Genomic DNA, 22,774 nt, shown 5'->3' with positions numbered 1-22,774 from the left:
TTCCTATTTTTTTTCTTCTCCCTCAGTACTTTTACTCCCCCTTTGGTCCTTCTTACCTTTCATACACCAAATATTTTGGATAATTCTTTTTCCCTTTCCGCAGAAATCACTTAAACAAGTGTTTGCTGTACAAGTCAAGTCTCTTCCTTATTTTGTTTATGAAGAGAGTATGGAATATTTTTAAATGGACATGTATACAAGCTCTAATATTTAAAGTCATTGTTGAAGTTAAAAGTAAACCAGTAGATCCACTGACAAGCTAATGAATCACAGTATTTTGTAAAATATTCCAGTTGTTAAATATATTGCTTGCAAATCTCCAAAAAAGCCTAATTTTTAAATGTGTGTTGACATTTAGGTATTTGTAACTGACTGTACTCAGGTAGTGTTCAACACTTGGCAGCATTCTTAAGTAATATGTATGTAAAATCAAGTAAGCCAGCTATATGTCGGTGATTCAAAAATAATGTGGTTGGTTGCCTTTCCACTGAAAGAAAATGAATCCAGGTTAATACTAGCCTTAAATCAAACGATTTTAACCTTAAAAAGTTTAAAAAAAACAGGTTTCTATGAAAAGCTCTTTTTCTTCTTGTTCATGTAATTGGTGCTGTTTATAGAATTTTCTTTTCAAAGAAATTAATGAAAAATAACCACTTTAACTTAGAATTTTCTGAGAACGATTATTCCTCTTTCCTTCAGATCTATTCTAAATTTGGTTCTTGCCCACTCTTCTACAGGATGATGTGATAGCTTAGTGTAAACACATAGTTACACTTTTATGTGTTACAGTACCCACATTTTCTAAACTAAAAATTGGTGCAAGTACCCTAATACATTTTTTTTAATAATGACTTTCATTTTTAAGTCTTTTAAAAAAAATTTTTCAATCACATGTAACATTTTATCTATCCTTATTGATAACAGTGTCACACACAAAGAAATAGCATGGGTAGGGAGGAGGAGTATTTTATTATATATTAGGAACATTCTAGAAACTTAGGGTTATAGATTCACCTGTAACTTGTATTCTGCATCTGCTAGGGATGGACCTCATTTAAAAAATTCTGCATGGAGCACATGTGTGGGGATTTTAAAACAGATACGTTAAGCCTTTGATAGACCTGCAGGAGCGTCTGAAGGATCACTCTTCTGTTTTTAATGTCATGGTGAGAACTAGGGGTGAATAAGCTTGTGATGATATGTAAACGTTTGTGAATATGACCAAGACTACCACAAGCTGCACAGGCCTACAAAAGAATCTTACACTTGTTAGGGCTTCCAATTCTTTGAAAACGGAAATTCTCCAGATAACTTATGGGATGTCTGATGTTTGGGGGATGATATCAGAAGTGAATCCGTTGTGTCGGCCTCAACCTCACATCAAACTCGTCAGATGAGTCCATGTCACGTGGATCTCTTTTCCTTTTTCGATACTTCTCTTGTTCCTTCCTAAGCTCCTCATAATGTAAGGAAGCTCCTTCTAGCCCCTCATAGAGCTGTGGTGCTACAGAAAAGACTTAGCATTCACATCACTTTGCAGAAAGGTGTTTATGAAAATTCAGAAACATGGTGGACTTTTGAAGACAGTTATGTAACATTATTTTCTCTTCTCTGATTGGATCATTTTAACAATATGGATTAATCCATAGGATTTCCAGTAGAGATTTCTAATTTAATAGGAATAACAATAACATAAATTACTAAAGAAGTGACTACAATGCATATATCTGTATATTGTATATATACACTTAGAAACTGACAAGTGCTGTATTTTTCTGCTTACAGGTATCACAGCATAATTCTAATGCTTCACCTCCTTAACTATTTTTTATTTATTTATTTTATAGAACACTGATGTTTGCATTTATTGTGGAACGAAAGGTGAAGAAGGAGAAGCAGTACATTCGCTAAGGATTCTGTCTGCTTGCTGCCGCAGACCCGTGTGTTGAGGAATTCTGCTGCTGCTTCTTGCTTGGGAGTTACCAACTCTGCAGTCAGGCTGCGTTGGGAGTCTGCCTGCCTTTTGTCTCGTCATTGCCAACCAGCAGGCCAATCCCGGTCGGAACGGAACAGTACACCTCTGTCTAATTACTATGGAAGGTGAGAAACCGACATTCACTAATTGAAGTTACATCTCACTCACCCACAGAACACCATTCTTCAAAGTGAATAGAAACCAAGCCTTTGTGAACACTTCTATTGAACATGACTCATGGAGAAGAGCTTGGCTCTGATGTGCACCAGGATTCTATTGTTTTAACTTACCTAGAAGGATTACTAATGCATCAGGCAGCAGAGGGATCAGGTACTGCCATCGACAGAAAGTCTGCTGGCTGTAATGAAGAAGATCAGAACTTTAACATTTCTGGTAATGCATTTCCCACCTGTCAAAGTAATGGTCCAGTTCTCAATACACATACATATCAGGGATCTGGCATGCTGCATCTCAAAAAAGCCAGACTCTTGCAGTCTTCTGAGGACTGGAATGCAGCGAAGCGGAAGAGGCTGTCTGATTCCATCGTAAATTTAAACGTAAAGAAGGAAGCTTTGCTGGCTGGCATGGCTGACAGTGTGCCTAAAGGCAAACAGGATAACACGGTACTGGCCTCTTTGCTTCAGTCGTTCAGCTCTAGGCTGCAGACTGTTGCTCTGTCACAACAGATTAGGCAGAGCCTCAAGGAGCAAGGATACGCCCTCAGTCATAACTCTCTAAAAGTGGAGAAAGATTTAAGGTGCTACGGTGTCGCATCAAGCCACTTAAAAACTTTGCTGAAGAAAAGTAAAGCTAAAGATCAGAAGCCTGACACCAGTCTCCCTGACGTAACTAAGAACCTCATCAGAGATAGGTTCGTAGAGTCACCTCATCATGTGGGACAGAGTGGCACAAAGGTCATGAGTGAGCCCTTGTCATGTGCTGCAAGATTACAGGCTGTCGCAAGCATGGTGGAAAAGAGGGCTAGTCCTGCCACTTCACCCAAACCAAGTGTCGCTTGTAGCCAATTAGCATTACTCCTTTCAAGCGAAGCCCATTTACAGCAGTATTCTCGAGAACACGCTTTAAAAACACAAAATGCAAATCAGGCGGCAAGTGAAAGACTTGCTGCTATGGCCAGATTACAAGAAAATGGCCAGAAGGATGTGGGCAGTTTCCAGTTCTCAAAAGGAATGTCGAGCCATCTTAATGGTCAGGCAAGAGCATCATCAAACAAACTAACGGCTAGCAAAAGTACAACATTTCCAAATCCGATGGGTACTGTTCCTTCTCCCCCCAAAAATGCAGGCTGTAAGAACTCACTGGAAAGAAGCAATGCAAAACAAGCTGCTAATAACAGTTTGCTTTTACATCTTCTTAAAAGCCAGACCACACCTAAGCCAATGAACGGACACAATCAGAGTGAGAAAGGAAGCCTTTTTGAGGAGGGCAGTACCCCTACAACGATTGATGAATACTCAGATAACAATCCTAGTTTTACAGATGATAGCAGTGGTGATGAAAGTTCCTATTCCAACTGTGTTCCCATAGACTTGTCTTGCAAACACCGAATGGAAAAACCAGAACCTGACCGGCCTGTTTCTCTGGATAACTTAACTCAGTCCTTGCTAAACACTTGGGATCCAAAAGTCCCCGAAGTAGATATCAAAGAAGATCAAGATACCTCAAAGAGTTCTAAGCTAAATGCGCACCAGAAAGTAACCCTTCTTCAGTTGCTACTTGGCCATAAGAATGAAGAAAATGTAGAAAGAAACAGCAGCCCTCAGGAACCACACAGCGATGGGACAAAGTTCAGCACACGTAATTACACGCGGACTTCCGTGATAGAAAGCCCGAGTACCAGCAGGACTCCTCCGGTGAGCAGTCCACCGTTACTTGCATCCACCAAAGCCGAGTCTCCCATCAACCTTTCCCAACACTCTCTGGTCATCAAATGGAATTCCCCACCGTATGCCTGTGGCCCTCAGTCCGAAAAGCCAGCGAATACCGCATCGAACCACTTGATGGACCTCACAAAAAGCAAAGAATCGCAAGGGGAGAAACCAGTCCAAGCTGAAGGCACGCAAAACTCTGCCACTTTCAGTGCCAGTAAACTGTTACAAAATTTAGCGCAATGTGGAATGCAGTCTTCCGTGTCGGGGGAAGAGCAGAGACCCAGTAAACAGCTGCTGAGTGTAAACACAGAGAAACCTACAGGTATGACAGAGAGACTAAATAGCCCTCTGCTCTCAAATAAAACCAATGCAGTTGAAGAAAATAAAGCATTCGGCAGTCACGCAACAGGTCCTGAACCAGGACTCTCTGGTTCTGAAATAGAAAATCTGCTTGAAAGGCGCACCGTCCTCCAGTTGCTGCTGGGAAACCCCAACAAAGGGAAGCCCGAAAAGAGAGAGAAGATGCCCTTAAGAGATGAAAGTACTCAGGAACATACAGCTAGAGCTTTAAGTGAACAAATACTGATGGTGAAAATAAAATCTGAGCCTTGCGATGACTTGCATACGCATACCACAAATGTGCCCTTGAGCCACGACGCTCAGGGCACCCCCTTCTTAGGCGTGGCTCCTGCCTTGCCGGGAAGCACAGCTGTCTTACCAGCATCCGAGGACTTCAAATCGGAGCCCGTCTCACCTCAGGATTTTTCTTTCTCTAAGAACGGTCTGCTAAGTCGACTGCTGAGACAAAACCAAGAGAGTCACCTGGCTGATGACCTGGACAGCAGTCACAGAAATAGTGAACTGACACTTCTAGAATCAAAGAATCTTTGCATGGTCCCTAAGAAAAGGAAGCTTCATACTGAGCCGTTAGAAAATCCATTTAAAAAGATGAAAAATAACATAGTGGATGCTGCAAACAGCCACAGTGCCCCGAAGGTGCTGTATGGGTCCTTGCTTAACCAGCAGGAGCTGAAGCTTAGCAGAAACGATCTTGAGTTTAAATATCCTGCCAGTCATGGTTCAGCCAGTGAAAGTGAGCACAGGAATTGGGCCAGAGAGAGCAAAAGCTTCAACGTTCTGAAACAGCTGCTTCTCTCGGAAAACTGTGTGAGAGATTTGTCTCAGCACAGGAGTAACTCTGTCGTCGACAGTAAAAAAAAAGGACACAGAAACAGTGTGACCAATAGCAAGCCTGAATTCAGCGTTTCTTCTTTAAACGGACTGACGTACAGTGCTGCTCAGCCCAGCAGCTGCATGGGCCACAGGACATTTCCATACCCAGGTGTAGGAAAGCCTCCTGTGAGCCCCCCTTTCCCTGAGCACTTGGGCTGCGCAGGGTCTAGACCAGAACCTGGGCTTGCGAATGGGTGTTCCGTGCCCAGTGAGAAGGGACCCATCAAGTGGGTTATCACAGATGTGGATAAAAGTGAGTATGAGAAAGACTCTCCGAGACTGACCAAAACTAACCCAATACTGTATTACATGCTCCAGAAAGGAGGCAATTCTGTTACCAGTCGAGAAACACAGGACAAGGACATTTGGAGGGAGCCTTCATCTGCTGAAAGTATCTCACAGGTTACAATCAAAGAAGAGCTACTTCCTGCTGCAGAAACTAAAGCTTCTTTCTTTAACTTAAGAAGCACTTACAATAGCCATATGGGAAATAACGCCTCTCGCCCACACAGTGCAAATGGAGAAGTTTATGGACTTCTGGGAAATATGCTAACAATAAAAAAGGAATCAGAATAAAATGTACCTGCCATCCATCTTTGGATCTTTTTAAAACTAACTAGTATGAACTTGAGATCTGTATAAATAAGCGCATGATTTGAGAAAAGCATGGTATAAATTGAAACTTTTTCATTTTGAAAAGAATTGGTTACTGTGATGTTTAAATATGCATACTACTTCTTGCTTTACATTAGATGTCATGAGGAAGCTGCTGAACTAGCAATTGGTTGTTTAACACCTTCTTATGCATCAGACAACAACTGTGAGTAGCCCATGAATGATATTCTTTTTTAATCATAAATAATAGGCGTAAATTAAAATGTGAATCTCCACCCACAGTGGATTAATGCATTGCTGCCTTTATTAGGGTACTTTATTTTGCTTTTCAGAAGTCAGCCTACATAACACGTTTTTTTAAAGTCCAAATTGTTAAATAATAACTCCTTAAAGGATAATTACTGAATCAAAAAACCTAATACTGATTCATTTTTTCAGTTCAAAAACAAATTAGAAAAAAATATCCTTACATTTTTCACTTTTGCTAAAAAAAAAAAAAAGAAAAACACATTTATTTTTAATTCTTGGAAGGGGTTTTGTGGTTCCTCAATGTGTCTGCCCCACCCCAGTCCTTTTCAATATACTATATTTCTTTAAGCCTTGTACTACTTAGTAAACATTGATTACAATTGATGGAAGTTTGATAGATCTTTAAAAAAAGGCAGATTTCCATTTTTGTATTTTAACTACTTTACTAAATTAATATTCCTCCTTTTACAGAATTAGGAAAGTTAACATGTATCTTCAGGTGATTTCCTGAATAGTTGAAATAAGAAGTTGTTTTTAACAAGCAAAATGGCTTTTCTTTGGACAATTTTCACCATCTCTTGTAAAAGCTACTTCTCACCGTTTCTGTGGTACCTGTGAGTCTTATGACCAGGGTTTCTTAAGGTTGGACTCGGACCACCTGCATTAGAATCATCTGGAGCACTTGTTTTAAAATGCAGATTCCTAGGCAACATCTCAGATCTACAGAACAAGAATCTCTGCTAAGTGGACCTGGGAATCTTCCTTCTGCATCTTAATATACTCCCTAGGTGTTTTCTTCTGCACACTGAAATCTGAATTTTGAAAATTGAAACCATTGCCTATGACTTTTCTCAACACAGGATTGCGAACAAACTATTTGATGCCTATATTTTCCCCAGTACAGTCACACATCAACTCAAAATTTGCAGTATTGTACTTCATATATTACTGTTATGTCTTTGGAAATCGGGTTCAGAATACTTTTTATGACAAAAAAAAATCGGGTGGAGGGGACAACTTTCATATTTGGCTCAACATCTCAGGAAAATCTGTGATTATTTGTGTGTTCTAATGAGTAACATCTACTTAATTAGCCTTAGGGATGGAATAACAGGGCCACTTACCAAACTCAGGTGATTCCAGGATGGTTTGGCAACTCCTCCTGAATACATCCTTAACTTCTATTAAAACCATCGTCCTAAGAACAGTGCTGACAAAGATGAAAACATTTATTTCAAACCCAAGAAAGGCACTGAACTCAGATTGACTAAACAAAAAAGTACAAAGGGCACATATACATGACAGATTTGTACGCAGTCACTCCATCGGATCTGTTATTTTAAAATAGTGATTAAAAGTAAACATTGATGTTTTCTTGGAAGAACTTAATGTATTATTGAGCCGCATGGGGTTTCTATCTTGAAACAAGTCCATGCTTTTCAGTTCAGTTTTTACAATCCACAGTTCTTTCAGCAGATATTTTTGGTTTTATTGTGAACTGAGTTATAGCAACTGACCTATCAAAAAATTGTTATATAATCGACTATTAATTAGAAGGAAATCTATTTGAAATTGTTCTACTTGAGGTTGTTTCTAAGATTTTTATATTAAAAATGGGCGTTATTTCCTAATATGATCTAAAACCCTAAATGATTATTTTTTTTTTTCTCAAAATAATTTGTAAATAGTTACTGGATATATTATAAAATAATAGGAGTGAATATTATGCTACATCATGAAAATTCCACTGGCCAGTGAAGATATTCAGCTCCATCCCATCTTTATTCTGTGACAATCTTATTGTCTACACTGTATAAATAAGCTTTTAAACAAGTCATTTTTTTCTGCCATTGTGAAAGGTCTGGAGCCTTAGAAGTATGCTAGAAAAAAATATTGATACTCCCCCTTGGTTAGGGGAAAATGGGCTTTTACAAGGGGGTGAAATTTAGGTCAGGAAAAAGAACATCAAGGGCCAGCGTTGCTTTTTTTTTGTTTCTTTGGTTGGTCAGTTGTTTTTTTGTTGTTATTACTGTTGTCAACAGTCAAAGAAACGAAGGTATGTCATATATAAATAAACATGACCACCAAGAAAGCTGTTCTGATTTACTAGAGTGTCCCCAGTTTGAGTTTAGTATGATTTTAAAGAAAAGCGGTGAGAAAGGGCCTACATCCATAAATGCACTTCATTTATGCATATGTAGATACAAGGATGCACATATACACATTTTCAAGGACTATTTTAGATATCTAGACAATTTCTTCCTAATAAAGTCATTTGTGAAAGGGTACTACAGCTCTCATTGACATCAGTAAGGTAGCATTACCTGTTTATTCTCTGCTGCATCTTACAGAAGAGTAAACTGGTGAGAGTATATATTTTATATATATATATATATATATATATATATATATATATATAATATGTATATATATATATATATTGACTTGTTACATGAAGATGTTAAAATTGGTTTTTAAAGGTGATGTAAATAGTGATTTCCGTAATGAAAAATACATATTTTGTATTGTTCTAATACAACAGAAAAGCCTTTTAATCTCTTTGGTTTCTGTATATTCCATGTATAAGTGTAAATATAATCGGACAGGTTTAAAAATTGTGCATGTGTGTATACAGTTGCAAGTCTGGACAAATGTATAGAGTAAGCCTTTTATTTAAGTTGTGATTACCTGCTGCATGAAAAGTGCATGGGGGACCCTGTGCATCTGTGCATTTGGCAAAATGTCTTAAGCAGTCGGATCAGATATTCATCCCAACATAACAGTATTCCATTTCTGGACATGACTTCCGTGGTTTAAGCTTTGTGAAAGAATGTGCTTTGAATCCAAGGGTCTTAAAACTTTTTAAATCAAGTCAACCACTTTTCAACATAAAGAACTCACACAACTACTTTCATGAATTTTTTAATCCCATTGGAAACATAATAATATACCAGGAGTATTCCAGTGTACTGGAATACAGGCACATTACCATTCATGGTATGAATTCTGGGGTTTACACAACCAATTTTGATGCGATATGCTCAGTAATATAATTTGTCATTTTTATTAGAAATTTAATTTCTTCATGTGATGTCATGAAACTGTACATACTGCAGTGTGAATTTTTTGTTTTGTTTTTTAATCTTTTAGTGTTTACTTCCTGCAGTGAATTTGAATAAATGAGGAAAAAAAATGCATTGTCTCTGGTTTGAAATGATTGTTATTTTCTGGGCTGTCTCTGATTTTCAGGTTTTCCATAAACATAAAAGTCTCTGGTCATGAAAATAACAAGTCTTCAAGAATGCTTTGCCCTTCTCAGAAAAATAAAGGGGAAAAAAAAGAAGGTGGCCTGCGAGTTAGTATATCTAGAGACAGGGCAACTGAAGCATAGCTCAGAAAGACAATCAGCCTATATAGCCTGTTCTACCCAGCCTTGATTCTGTTGCTTGGTGTGCAGCTGGATGGTCATGGATTTTTGAAGTGGGAAAAAGTTTGTACAGTGTTCAAAAATAAAGTTGATTTGATATAAACTTGTTTTAAGATAGGATTTTATTAGGTTTTTATCCAAGTTTCAACGGGTGTTAAATTTATTTTTTTAAAAAGTCTCCAAACGTTTTGCAGAAATGAATGTGTGCGCTTGCACACATGTGTATGTATACTATATGTGTATAGGTAATAAGTAGTTGAGAATGATAAGCAATGTCCATATGTAATAGGTAATAGAGACCAATTTATTTAGAAAAAGGAAGAAGAACTATACTTGTGAACTGACGGCCTGGGGTGGGGTGGGGGGGGGAGAGGGCATTATTTTTACAAATATATTAATAATAATTTAAGAGGAAGGCCTTGTCCCAAAGATCAGTTTCTATTTTCTGACACTAAAATAGGCCTATTAAAATTTCAAATTAAAATCTGAAAATTTTGCAGCTTCTCCCTAACAAGTTTATAAACACTGTCTAAAAAAAATACCCAGGTAACAGAAATACACACAGCTGTTCTACATGATTAAAATGTTGAAAAGTTACGCTCTGCTGTCTGTACAGGCACTGTCATCGGAACCGGAGATGCACAGCCATGTTTTGTTTCGTTTATTGATTTATACGGTAAAAAGGCGTAACAAGCTCATCATGTAATAAACTGAGGGATTTTTAAGAAGAAAACCACCCCAGTTAGTAACTCTTCTTGACTATAAGTTAGTGCCAATGACTTTAATATGGAAAGTCTTTCATAATCTAATCAGATTATGATCACCCACTCTGTGCCAAGTTCTATTTCAAGCTTGTTAATGTGGAAATCTCCTTTACAAAGAAATAATTTTGAACAAGTTTTCTCCTACCACTACTATCACTAAACTGTGACCTATTTGGTTACAGAAAATAGATTTTAAATGTTAAGCATGGCATTTTTCATTTATTCCATCAAACTTAAGAAGTATCTGACGCTAGCACCTTGTAAGGGTTGGTGGAGGAATCTGTCGGCACCATTTAGCGTTAATTTACTGCTACATTTCTCTAAATGGTTGGCACGATAATACTTACAACATTTTAAAGATACCGTCTTCTTAGGTAAGTTAAAGACCCTTGCTCTAAAAAACCAGAGTTAATGTACTCTTTAGTTGGTAGCAGGATAATTGGAAATGAAATTCAAATCCCATAAACTTCAGTCCTGGCGAAGTGCTGCTGCACTTATGATGCCCTTATTTGAGTGTCTAAAGGTAAATACATAAACCCTTCCAGCAATAGCCAAATTTTAAAATATCAATAGTATACTTCTGTAGTCAGAAGAGGATGTTTCAGCCATTCCAAACAGTCCTTTTACAGCCTTTTTACTGACAAAGACCTAGACAGCCTTCTACCGTCCAGCCTTTGCGTTTACCAAACTTCATTGGGTAGGTGCTCTGAGCTTTAAGAAAAGTTTACAATCCTTTGAGACTGTTCATTTTGCTCTTTTTTGCTGATACGCATTCACCTCCGAGCACATCTGGAAAAGGAAATGGCCTAACGTTGTATGGGTTTCACAGCCCGTAGTTTTTGAAAGCTGCACCAGCGGGGCCCCAGAGTAGAGCTTCGGTGTTGGTAAGTTTTCTGAGATTGTATTTTCCCTTAGCTAATTGATTTGAAATGGTAATTTAAGGATAGAACAGTGAGATGACTTCACTCTAATTAGAAAACTATAGATTTCTCCCAGGTTGCCCCTAGCAGCCATTGTAGCTAACCGTTCCATGAGCTGCAAATCCTTATAAGACTCGCAGCACCCAGTTGGATGTGCTAGCTGGCCTTGCTGCATCTGGTAGAGTGCCCTTTGACTTCTGGCCCTGCCTGCATTTTCACATTTTCAACTCATTCTCCCACCATCTAACACCTTTCTGCCCATCACCACCAATCATTCTAAGTGTTCAAAACCTTCCCAGTAGGAATTCAGTGTCCTGAGCACGTCTGCCTTCCTGGCATCAAGAAGATGCCTTCTTGGCCATCACCTTCAACCGTGTGACATTCTCTGCCTAAAACACCTCCTTCCTTTGCCCTCACCTCCCCATCCGCAGCCTTGTAAATTTGTATTTACCTTCAAAACCTAACAAATACTGCCCCCTCAAAGAACCCTCTGCAGTTCCTCCAGGCAGTGTGTCCCTCAGCCCTCTGCAGTCCCGTAATGCTTTTTGTAGACCTCTCTCAATTTCACTCATTAGAGTGGTTAACAACATCCTTTGTATTCCTTCTAAAGGCAAGAAGTGTGAAGTGTGTCCAAATCCTGATACATAACAGTTACTCAGTAAATGTGTGACCAGTCAAAGAATGAAAGAAGGTTGATTTCTCCCCACACAAAAACTGAAAGACTGCCTCCCCTTCCCTGGGCTGGGAAACAAAGTAATTTACAAGGTAGGGATACATCCCTTTCCGTGAAGCAATGCCCAGTCTCCCAGGCTACCTCTAGCCCTAGGGCTCATGATCTCCGTAGGCCAAGCCAGGCATTCTTTCTTCTGTCCTCTCTGATCTGCAGAGATGCTATCAGCTGAGAGATTCCTAACAAGAGGGGCTGGTTCTTGAGAACGGGAAGGGAACTTTGGGGGTTTTGCCAGTGTAGGTCTAATTACCTGTTGTACCATATCTTCTTACAAACAGCAGTGAGCATCTTAGAATTTTTGCCTTTAGCAGGGAAGCTACCAACCCTTCCAAACACCACCCTGAGATAGGCCTGAGGCAAGAATCCATGGCCTCTCCTGCCAATCATGAATAAGTTCATGATGCAGAGGGCTACACTCTTCCTGAACTATCCAGAATCAAACCCAAGCAGAACATGCTCTCTTGGTGGGTGTGGTACAACTAACTCCTTGATGATAAGACCCTCACCAGGGTAGGACCTGGATTTAGCATTAGGCTATTTCAGATCCTCAGGGAAATCTGAGTCCCTCCAGGTGTGGAAATGCAAGAGACCAGAGCCACAGATGAACTAGTCCACTAGCACACGTATTCACATTCATCAGAGGGCTTTGACAGTGGCAACTTACCTCGAAAGCCACATCAACAGGTTCTAAGAGTATCAGAAAAGTAATACACGTGTTCAGTGATTCAGCAGGTCCTTAATAAAGGTGTGCTAAATCACTGTGACAGCAGAAGCTCATCTCTTTCATATGTGTGGAGGTGCACTGAGAGATGTTAATTTCCTTTTATTCTGATAACATAAAATTAATCTAATGAATTTTTTTTTAAACTGTTGCATTTTATTTGTCCAGAGAAACCACATTTCGTGTTCCCAACCCCCAAGAGAAAGAATAAAGTCTTAGATGAAATCGCTCTTATCATATGTCCAAATGGCAGTGGAAAATCCAAATGTAGAGCATATTCAGGAGGAGGAGATAGGCTTTCAGTGGAGATGAAATAGCCCCCTTTCCTTAGCCAGGGACTGATGACTCATGATTTCTACCTGATATAAGGCCATGGGGAAGAAACATGGAAACCTCTGTCTCAAATAAAGGGGACATTTTTAAGTGGATGTTTTATGTAATTAGAGAGATAGTGGAAAGAGCTAGACATATTTAGAGGACAGAGAAGTTTGAAGCACAGTGTCCCTTGTTTTCTAAGGAAGAGGGGACCCTCCCTAAGCTGTTCTCTTCCTATGAGCTCCTTTCTAGCTTAAGCGAATCAAGAAGACTTCTAATCTTAACCATATTAATAGAAAATAATCATACTCATACTCTCATCAAAGGTAAGGAGTTTCTTGTGAGTCTGGATATTTAAAATCAGGTGGGGTTTTTTTGTGTTGTTTTTATTTGTTTTTGGTTTTATTTTTTTCCCCCAGCATCTCTTCCTACTTGGGTAAGGTTGTAGACTTGCAGAACTGGGATATGAGACCAGGGAATAGAGTGATGAGAAGCTTATGAACTTAACATTTCCCCTAAAACCAAACCAGACAGCAACCTAACAACCATCAAAGCATCATGCTTATTTACCCAACTGGCCTTAATGAGCAAAAAACAGTATTAAGGGTGCGGTGATCATGCTAAAGCTGTATTCCAGGACTCGCTTTTGCTCCAAATTGTTAACTGATAGTAATGCAAGAAAGGTTCCCAGAAGCCAAAGTGCAACTTTTAAAGTGAATAGTCAAAGTGCAACTTTTTAAAATAACAGTGACATTGATGCCACTAGATTAATGGGACCATATAGCACTTAGAGGCTGTTTCTGATCATCACCAAGTGAAGTCTTACTGAAGCAGGAATACAGGCCAGAGCACAAACACATCATCCAACTTACCAGACTGCTTGCTTGCTTCCTTATTTCCTTCCTTCCTTTATTCCTTCCTCCCTTCCTTCCTTTTTCTCTTTCCTCTCTTTCTCTCTCGTTCTTTTTCTTTTTAATGGAATAGATTTAAGGAGATGTAATTGATATACTGTACAATTTACCGATTTAAAGTATACAATTCAATGATTTTGAGTATATTCATGGAGTCACTAGATAACTAATATCATTTCTGTCTATAGAGTTACATGTTCTGGACGTTTCATATAAGTGGTATCGTACAATACGTGACCTTTCGTGAATGGCTTTATTCACCTTAGCTTAGTGTTTTCAAGGTTCATCCATGTTATAGCATGTATCAGTACTTTCCTCTTTTATTGCTGAATAATTTCCCGTTGTATGTATATGTCATTTTATCAGTTGATGGACATTTGGGTTGTTTTCTTTTTTAGCTATTATGAATATTTGTGCTGTGAACTTCGTTGTTGTAGTCACTCATCAAAAACAGGATGGACAACCAATCAACATTTGATTTGGATATTGCCACACATGAAGTATGAGGGTATGAAGTCAATTGACTGTAAATGTAGGGGTTCATTTCTGGACTCTCAGTCGTCTTCCATTGATTTATGTGATTATCCTATGCCAATACCACACCATCTTGATCACTAGAGTTTTGTAGCCATTTTTGAAATCAGGGAGTGTGAGTCTTCTAAATTTGTTTTTCTTTTTCAAGATTATTCTGGCTGTTGTTGGTTTCTTAAATTTACATATGACTTTTAGGATAAAACTGTCAATTTCTGCAAAAATGGTAGCTGAGATTTTGATAGGGATTGTGTTGAATTTGTGCAGATCATTTGTGGGGTATTGCCATTTTAACAAAATTAAATCTTCCAATCTGTGACCATAGAGTGTCTTCCCACATATTTAGGTCTTCTTTGATGTTTTCCAACAGAGTCACCCTGGGATGACACTGGTTTTAGCAGGGTCCTGTTTAGTTGGCTCTTTCCCTGATCTCTCTGCTGTCTGCCTCTTTAGGTATCACACCCAGCTGTTAGGCTCCAGTAATTGTCCTCTCATTACTCTCTCTCTCTCTCTGTATGTATGTGTGTGTGTGTGTGTGTATATATATATATATATATACATATATATATTTTTTTTTTTTTTTTTTTTTTTTTTTTGACAATGCCCTGGCCATAAATATCTCCACTGTCTGACCCAATTACATTTGGGCCCTTTTGCAAGTGTGGTTTTTGAGGCAGGTCTTTGAGATTTGTTCTGCTCGCAGAGGGCTCTTCTTAGCTGTCTCTTTTCCTGATTCCCTCTGGTAAACTAGCTGACCTGTGGCTTACCTTACTGTTTTCAGAGCTAACAGCCTCCTCTCAATTGCTTACCACCAAGATCTTTGTCGTTTTCAAGAATATTTTAGGCTTGACGTTTCTCACACTCTGTTCTAAATGAAGGGAGAGCTTCAGAGCTCTCTGTTTTTATGGCTTGTCTCAACCCCTGGTCAAAATTTCTGAGCCACTGCTCCATTGCTAAAGACAGAGATAGTGGCCCGTTTCTCTCCGAGTAACATCCCTGTTTTTACAAATTGGGTGCTGGGGGAGGATGATAGCTTTGGGTCTTCTCAGTTCACCACTCCCAGTGGGGAAGCTCTACCCTATGAATGAGCTGGGCCTAGGGCAATCAAAGCCCCTTATTCTTCCCTGCCACATTTAAGATAGATTGTCTGCCCTTAGAGAAGAAGCTCGGTAGAGGAAGAAAGCCCGTGACTTTCAGTGGCACTCACCTGGAAGGTAGTGTTGACAAAAAAATGTCACCTGCCATATCAGTAAACAAAGGATGTTACAGCCATCAAGCCAGAAGCCACTGCAGCTGACTATGCACCCTGAAGGGATTCAGAATGGAGAAAAACAGGATGCTGGGCCTAGATAGTCAGGTGCATATCAAAGGAATGATTTCAATGACCCCAGATTCTTGCATCTTCCCGTACATAGAAAAACACTGAATGCATTAACTTGAGATGTCTGGTTTTTCTTTAATTAATAGTAAGTAATATTTTGATGTTCTGACTCCCTGGATTTTTTGTTTTGCAAAAACTCCTATATATCCTGGCTCATCCCTTACCTCTTCAGAGCAGTTCCTCAGAGCTGAGAGGCTGCTTCCTGGGCTTGAGTCCCCAGGAAGTCCACTGAATAAAACATAATTTTCAACGTTTAGGTTATGCTTTTTTTTTTTTTTTCAGTCGACAGTAGCCTCTGTAACCCAGAGTTTTGCAGAGGATGAGAAATGCTGGTCACCTGGCCCTTCCAAGGAGATACTGACACCCTTAACTGAAGCTGGGGAGAGGGACCCTCATTTTCTTGGCCACACCCAGCTTGAGTGGATCTTCCGTCACAGTAAGCTGCAGTGAGAGAGAAGGAGTAGGTCATGGCTCAAATGTTCTTAGCAAGACTTAAGAGATTTTCTTAGATAATGTTCCTCATTTGATGTGTTCCTTTAGGAAAATTTGCAGAGTATTTTTTAAAAATAATTTTACCAGTTATGTTGTTTTGCTGGAGAACGGGTTTGCTGAGCTCCTCATGCTGCCATTCCCAAAGTGGGTCCCTCCTACTTACCTTATTTCTCATCAACAAATAAATGGACTCAAAGCCACATTCCTCCAGGGTAACCTACTTAAGCAATGTTGCGCTGCAGCATTATTTCTACCCATAGGATGACACATTTCTGGCCCTGAGGACTAAATCGCGTGCTATTTTGAAAGACTCTTTTCTTACCTCCTATTAAACATAATTTACTTAAATCTATTTTCTTTTCTCCAAGAATTTCATTTAATTTTTTTTCATGTCCTCCCTTGGATAATATTCCGATTCATAACTCTTCCTGCCATCAAATGCTACACAATTGAACCCAACAGACCAAACTCAATGCAACAAACGGCCACCACTTACATATTCAATTTGTAATCATTTAAATGCTCTTTGGTATTTAACTCAGGAAAATTATTCTTTGGTTTTTTTTCCTATGCTATTTTTTAAAATTAATTTTTTGAGCAGTTTCAGGTTTATAGAAAAATTGAGCAGAAAGAATAGAGCTCCCCCATACACCTCCACACTGCTACCCCCTCTGTTTCCCTTATTATTAACACCTTGTATTAGTGCTGTACATTTGTTACAATTGATGAACCAATATTGATACATTATTTTAACTAAAGTCCTTGGTTTATATTGGACTTTGTATTGGACTTTGTATTTTTAATACAAAGTTCCTTCTTTGTATTATATACTCTATGGGTTTTGACAAATGTATAATTACAAGTACCCACAATTTGAGTATCATCGCAGTTTCACTGCCCTAAAAATTCCCTAAATTCTACCTATTCATCCCTCCCATGCACTCCTGCGCTCCCTCCCACCTCTTTGTGGGGCTTGGCAACCACTGATCACTTTGTCTTCATGGTTTTTCCCTTTCCAAAATGTCATATAACTGGAACCATATAGTATGTAGTCTTTTCAGATTGGCTTCTTTCACTTAGCAATACAATTTTAAGGTTTATGTCCCTTTGTAGCTTAAGTTCATTTCATCACTGAATGATATTCTATTGTATGTATATATATCACATTTTGTTTATCCATTTACCTATTGAAGGACATCTTGGTGGCTTTCAGGTTTCGACAGTTATGAATAGACCTGCTGTGAGGGCTTTTATGTGGACATTTTTCAAATTTTTTCTTTTATTAAAATTTTTAAAAATTGGGATTTTTATTATTTTTGATATATTTTTATATAATTTTTTTCATTTTTCTTTCTTCCTTTTTCTTTTTTGATATGTGTTTTAAGAGGGCAGAGCTGACCTTCCCAATAATTCAAATTTCCCACAACTCCTGTGCTTAAGAAATGCTTAATCATCAATTCCAAGCCCATCGGTTTCACCGGATGTACCAACCAGGTTAAGCTACGTTATGTTGCAGTACCAAACAACCCTAAACTGTCAGTGACTGAAAACCACAAAGGTTTATTTCATATTCTTGCGACATGTCCAACTTGAGTTGGCAGCGGGCTCTGCTCATGGTCATGCTCATGCAGGGTGGTGGTGCCTCCACTCTCTGGGAGTGTCACTGGTTGCCTTGGCAGAGGGGAAAGAACATGGTGAATTGAGCACCAAATTTAAAAGACTTAACACCTCCTCACATTACACCAACCAAAGCACTGGTCTGCTTAGCTTCAAGATGGTAGGAAGTTTAACTATGTATGTAGTATACCTGGAAAAAGAAGAACCAGAAGCATGGATGAACATTCAGTAATATCTACTTTTAATATAGGATTTGCCTGAGCATAGAACAATGTTCTTTTGATCACTAAATTTAATTTGATTATATCTTAATGTTTGCCTTTCCTCTTCACACTATGGACTAGAAGATAAAATTCACAAAACTTAAGGATGCAAATGATATCTACTAATCCTAAGGAAAGAGCTTAGGTTTGCCACAAGCTCTACAGGCTGACTCTAAGGAAGATGATGGAGTTGAGCGTGAAGTCTAGTACATGCTGGAGAGTTGGCACCGCTGACACTGAAGGATTCAAAACCAATGAGGATGAATGCTTTTCACGTAAGCTCCGTGTAACAATAGAGAGATGTTCAGTCGTGGTGTCAGAACCAGGCACCATAACTATATCCATATACATTTATTGGTTTTATTATTTTAGTTTGTTTATATGATTAAAGCTTTTCTTCTCTTTCCAAAATTGGATATTCCATTTGAACCTAAACACATCTTGAAACAAATTTCAACTGAGAAGACAATTTTGGTTGAGGTCATTTCAAATCCATTTAATTGCTCTTGAATCCTTTAGCTAACTAGACACCCTTCTTTTCCCAGATTTGCTGGGAATTTGGGTTACCAGCACCCACTTTATGAAAATCCTGTAGTTATTTATGATCAGCTCTTAGAACTAAGTACTCACTCCTTTACTACTCCATCCCCAGAAACTTCTCCTCTTTCTTATGGAAACTAATGTCCTTGGGAAAGTCAGCCCTGCTTCATTTTTTCTCACACATCTTGTCTCAGCATCACTGTGGTAAAGGTCAAGACATGGCCAGTCCCTACCTGCGCTATTTGAGCCTCTAGGCAACAGGATCCAAAGTCATCCCTGTACTCCTGCTTGATGTTTCCCACTGCAAGAGAAGTCTCCCAAGTCCCCATCCCAAACTCCTGCATTCCCCATTCTTTTTTCCCTGCACGTTTTCAGAAGCTTCTCAAGGGTTTATCTTACCTCTTCCCAACACTTACCTCTAGAGCAAAAGAGATGGTATAAAGAGGGAGGAGGAATCATCCTTCTGTCACTGTGGCAATGAAGGGCAAGAAAATAGCAGAAGAGGTTCTCCCCTAGATTGTAAGTATATTAACTGCAATTTCCAACCCATTTTAAGGGAGAAACCATGGAAACTATGTGCAGTGGAAAACAAGACTTTGGAATCAAAAGACTAGAATTTGAAGTTCAGCTCCCCCCAAAACTAGCATGAATTTGTCTTAGTCTCAGATTTGGGGCCTGAAAATTTGTTCAGTACCTCTTGCCCACTGGACTATTGCTAGGATCACGTGATGTATTACACATGAAAATATTGTGTAAAGTGCTATTCACATATTCTCTTTTCTAAAAAGGATGTCGATATTTTCAGTCATAACAATTATATTTACTCATAAAATTTATGGGGAATTCAGAAAAGTACACAAAGAAGAACACAAAAATCACCTATAATTCTATCCCCAAGACATAAATACTATTAGTTATCTCTATTAATATGAAATGCTATTACTACCTTCTTGCACTCTGCCAGTAATTATGTATTTGTGTTTAACATTGTCAGGATTATGCTCTGTCCTTGTGTGGCAGACTGTATTTTCCAAAAGTGGCCACCAGATATTTTCTGGTGCCAGAACCTGGCCTCTCCATCAACACATAGAGTCTTATTTTCCCTCCACATATAACTGGCTGGGGCTTGCAACTGCCTTGATCAATAGAATGTGGTGAAAGGGATGTTGCATGGCTTCTAGGGCTAGGTCATAAAAGGTGATACAGCTTCTGCCTGGCTTTCATTTTTAGGACACTGGCCCTTGGAAACCAAGAGGGGAAGCCTAGGTCACACGGAGAGCCTATGTGTAGGTGTTCTGACCAACAGCGTCAATGGCTGGACATATGAGTAAGTGAACCCTCAGATGATTGCAGCCTCTGAGCTGCTACAGCCGATGCCAAGTGGAGTAGAGAGAAGTTGTCCCCAACGAGCCCTGCCCAAATTATAGATTCACAGAAAAACACATGTTGTCATGACAGTTCACTTAAATTTCGTATGCACGTTTTCTCATGTCTAACAATTTTTGCGTCAACTTAATATGGCTAAATGACATTCCATTATGCGTATATTCTATAATTTATTAAAACCCTTCTATATTGTTGCTTATTTAAGGTTCTCTCTCCAAACCTTTTTTTATGCTATGATACATAGTGTTGCCAAAAACATCTTTGCACATATATTTTGAGTTTTGCTTTTCTTATGATTTCCATAGAGTAGGTTTTAAGAAGACAAAAGGTACAACTTCGATGTACCTCAGTTACATTGAATTAGCTCTTTGTGGCTCACTAGAATCAAAACTGTCTTAAGCTTCATTATTTCTGTAGAAAAGTGTTCTAAGATCTGAACTTTACAGAACTGCCTCACAAAATTTTGGCACACAATCCTTTTCCAAAGTCAACAACCCATTTCCTCATTGACTTCTGAATCAGAGTCAGAATAAATTTTTTTTTTTTTTTTGAGAATGGTTCTTGCTGTCACAGCTTGTGCCTCTCACCTTTGATTTCCCCTGAATGCCTTGTACCCCAGAAGAAATTCGTTTTTAGTAAGGTGATGCCTGCACCACCTGTGGTAGGCTGAATATGACCCCCATATGGATAGCCATATTTTAATCCCTGGAACCTATGAATGTTCCTTTACACGGTAAAATGGGATTTGCAGATATGGTTAAGTTTAGGCTTTTAAGGAAAGATTATCACAGATTATCCAGACAGGTATGAAATGCAATCACAAGAGTTCTTACAAGTGAGAGGCTAAGGGGACATTGGACACAGAAGAGGAGAAGGCAATGTGGCCACGGAGGCAGTAGTGACGCAGCCACAAGCCAAGGCACGCCAGGAGCCTCCAGGAGCCACCAGGAGCCGGAAGGAGCAAGGAAGAGTCTCCACTAGAGTTTCTGAAAGGACTGTGGCCCCGCTAACACCTTAATTTTGGCCCGGTGAAACCAATTTTGGACTTCTGATCTCCAGAACAGTGAGAGAATAAATCACTGTTGCCTTAAGCCACCAAGTTTGTGGTGATTTGTTACAGCAGCTCTGGGAAAATTATACATCATTCTGTTGCTGCATAGGAAATAAAGGAAATACAAAGGAGTTCATTTTAATGCTCCAAATTCTCTTCCTCGAGTATCTTCCTAGGGTAGGTGCAGGCTCCAGTAAACATGCACAAAATCCATTAGAGAGCTTTGGGAGTTTTATTTACGTGTGTGTGAAAATTTAAGTATTAAGCACTCACTGTCCTTTAGAGAGTAATAAAGCAAAGATTCTCATGCTTGTGTTATTTATATTCTAAGTTGGACACACACACACAAACACCTGGAGCAGAGTAGAGATCCCTGTATTTCCTCAAAGTCCACCTTAAGGTACACACTTTGAAATATGTCAGAATTCAGAGCACATAAACATGAAAGCATAGTTTGAATCTTCCCCCTTTGGAGATATAATTGCAGTCCTGGAATGGAAAATAACAAGGAGTCATAGATAATAGGGCCCCAAAGATCTCAAAGAAATAGGTTAATCTCACTGTGGATCCTAGCATGTCATAAGACATCAGTGTACACTAGCTTCTCTCTTTCCCTTCCTTGGTTAAAAATGTCCCTTTGTTGTCAAGGTCTAAAAAAAGGCAAGACATAACAAATGAATCTGCAGTGATGTTTGAAAAATAGGCCCTGACACATTTGGAACATACCCACTGTTCAAAATCTGCCGGCTGAGAGAAGCTGATTAGAAGCCCTGACGGCCCGTGGGGAGCCCCATCCAGGTGCCTGTTACCTGCTGCTCTCAGCTCCGCCTGGGGCAGGATGGAGACAGAGAATCCATCCAGTTGCCTCTCATCTTCATGTAAACGCCGGACCAATAGGCAGCTGCTGCTGTTGAGACAAACACGAAGGGAGGGAAGGTCGTGCTGGCTAGAAAATCTCACTCGGCCTCTTCTTCTCTTCCTTGGCATTAGACTTTAGTTGGGTCTCTCCAGTGATGAAAGCTTCATCCTTTTCTTTAAGAAGTGCCTTGACTTGGGTAGTTTCTGTGTATATCTCTTCATCTGGAATCAGAAAAGATCCCCTCTACACACTCTCCCCTGAAGCTCAGAACCAAGAGAGACTGAAAATGACCATCTCTGTTGATAAGTAGATTTAAAATTGAAAGGGCAATCCTAATGTTGGTTGAAGGTTCTGCATTCCATCCCCACGTGGTGGATTTTAAATAAGTCAAAATAGAGCAGTTGATGCTGTAAGCCTTAGACAAAGCAGCCATGATCCATGGTGTAGAGAAATTCTTGTGAGGGGAAAAGCGACTCATGCATATATTCATTCATTTAACAAAATATTTATTAGTGCCCACTCTATAACAGCACTGTGTAAGGTCCTAGAAATGCAGTGAGGAATAAGACAGATCTGTGTCTGCTCTTAAAAAAATTGAAGTCTAAGTAGTTTAAAACTAGGAGAGACAGACTTGATGCTGTGATAGGGTGCAGCAGGAAAGCATCTAACCCAAACTTGAATAGTAGTCAGGCTTTATAGAGGAAATGATATTTTCTTTGAAATTTAGAGGATGGAAATAGCATAAGCAGTGGTTTGGAGGTAGGAGAGAACTTAAAGCATTAAAATAACTGAAATCAAATCAGAATGGCTGAGAGCTGAGGTCCTGAAGGTCGAAAGAGACCTCTTTATATGGATCTTGAAAGTAAAGACACGAAATTTGTTAGATGATGTTAAGCAGTTTA

The 22,774-nt window shown here is 39.1% G+C and overlaps 1 protein-coding gene across 8 annotated transcripts in view; it reads left to right on the top strand.

Annotated features, from left to right (window-relative positions):
- Positions 1-2,093: 2,093 nt before the first annotated feature.
- NRIP1 (nuclear receptor interacting protein 1) overlaps positions 2,094-22,774 on the top strand; it is a 113,905-nt gene continuing 93,224 nt past the window's right edge. For 4 of the 8 annotated variants that reach the window (XR_014263075.1, XR_014263076.1, XR_014263077.1 and 1 more), the window contains exon 1: positions 2,094-5,920. Coding sequence is in view for 1 of the 8 variants with exons in the window: in XM_082460334.1 (XP_082316460.1) it covers positions 2,206-5,676 (3,471 nt within the window). In the remaining 7 variants the exon portion in view is untranslated. Of the gene's footprint in view, positions 6,222-6,435; positions 7,633-11,685; positions 11,841-22,774 lie in introns of those variants that run through there. The other 4 variants (XR_014263079.1, XR_014263080.1, XR_014263081.1 and 1 more) reach the window with 4 other exon arrangements.

This window comes from Balaenoptera physalus (genome assembly GCF_965194825.1).
Source record: "Balaenoptera physalus genome assembly, chromosome: 4".
Lineage (NCBI taxonomy): Eukaryota > Metazoa > Chordata > Mammalia > Artiodactyla > Balaenopteridae > Balaenoptera > Balaenoptera physalus.
The sequence above is the reverse complement of the archived record's forward strand: the minus strand, read 5'-3'. Positions and strand labels throughout refer to the sequence as shown.